Below are 1,600 nucleotides of genomic sequence, written 5' to 3' on the forward strand. Positions count from 1 at the left end.
AATTTATATTGGTGTTTATCTTAATTTCTACTACACATATATATGATATATAAAAATATTTTTATTTATAAGAAGTGTCGTTGAAAGATTGAAATGACATACCTTAACTGTAAAATACCCCCTCATGATATCTTTATTCATTCTCAAATAAATACTGTTACGCGCGCGGGTGCGTGCGTATGAAATAACCATCAGAGGTGCTTTGTTTCATGCACAAACTGTATGAAATATTTAAAGATACTGCAAGCTCTTCTGCTGATAGGAACTAAATCTATCACAATGGAAGAGAATCTTCGAGAATCTCGGGGTCTCAAGCGTTTCACACCTTCGCTTGTATGCTTCGCCTGAGTAGGGCAGCCAGGATGGAATTAGCTTTCGCCAGCAGAAGACTTCCATCTGTGGTCTCTTATTTCTTTACTGCCCACAAGGGGCTACACACAGAGGGGACAAACAAGGACATACAAACGGATTAAGTCGATTATATCGACCCCAGTGTGTAACTGGTACTTATTTAATAGACCCCGAAATGATGAAAGGCAAAGTCGACCTCGGCGGAATTTGAACTCAGAACGTAACGGCAGACGAAATACCGCTGAGCATTTCGCCCGGCGTGCTAACGTTTCTGCCAGCTCGCCTCTGTGGTCTCTTGCCAACCACAACCATCTAGAATAGATTTCAGCTGCCTTGGTCTTAGCTCCTTCGTACCTTTCTTCAGTTGCTTGTGTTCCAAACCAATCTTCTGCAGGAAATAGCGCACTGATCTCGGTGGAAAATCCGCGGTAACCAATGAAGTGTGGATCTTGTGAAAGGATGGCTGCGCGCCATTCTTTGACAAGAATCTTATAAACGAAGTCCTGATATTTTTGCTTTCTTCAGTTTGGCAAAAAAATCTCAAAGGGGTCCCCCAAGAGAAATGAGTGTTCAGCCACAATGATTGCTTTTGCACTCCTGGATAAGGGGAACATGCCTGGTTGAAGCGAATGTTACTGCCAGCCCTTCTGGAAAAAAATGAGTCTAACACCTCAGATCTGCATACGTCTTCATGCAAACCAGAAAATACCGCACCACCACCACGATCATCATCATCATCATCGTCGTTGTCGTCGTCATCATCATCATCATCATCATTGCATTCACTAACATGAGTATTATCTTCACTTCCATTGCAATTGCTATCACCGCCACCACTGCCAGCACCACCAGCACCACCAGCACCACTACCACCACCATTATCACCACCACCATCATCCTCATCACCACCATCATAAGTACAGCAATCATCATCATCGTCGTTGTCGTCCTCCTCTTCTTCCTTCTCTTCTTCCTCCTTCTTCCTCCTCTTCTTCCTCCTTCTTCCTCTTCTTCTTCCTCCTTCTTCCTCTTCTTCTTCCTCCTCCTCTTTTTCTTCTTCTTCTTCTTCTTCTTCCTCCTCTTCTTCCTCCTCTTCTTCCTCCTCTCCTTCCTCCTCTTCTTCTTCCTCCTCCTCTTCTTCTTCCCCCTCCTCTTCTTCCCCCTCCTCTTCTTCCCCCTCTTCTTCTTCCTCCTCCTCTTCTTCCACCTCCTCTTCTTCTTTTTACTCCTCCTCTTCTTCCTCCTCCTC

The 1,600-nt window shown here is 44.4% G+C and overlaps 1 protein-coding gene across 1 annotated transcript in view; it reads left to right on the forward strand.

The window, feature by feature from the left end:
• Positions 1-279: 279 nt before the first annotated feature.
• Positions 280-1,600, forward strand: part of LOC128247063 (uncharacterized protein DDB_G0271670-like) — a gene marked incomplete at its 3' end in the record, with an annotated part of 2,031 nt that continues 710 nt past the window's right edge. Inside the window, exons 1-2 of the mRNA XM_052965848.1 lie at positions 280-333; positions 1,383-1,567. Of these exons, the coding sequence (XP_052821808.1) occupies positions 280-333; positions 1,383-1,567 (239 nt within the window). The remainder of the gene's footprint in view (positions 334-1,382; positions 1,568-1,600) is intronic.

Source organism: Octopus bimaculoides, chromosome 2, assembly GCF_001194135.2.
Source record: "Octopus bimaculoides isolate UCB-OBI-ISO-001 chromosome 2, ASM119413v2, whole genome shotgun sequence".
Taxonomy (NCBI): Eukaryota; Metazoa; Mollusca; class Cephalopoda; order Octopoda; family Octopodidae; genus Octopus; species Octopus bimaculoides.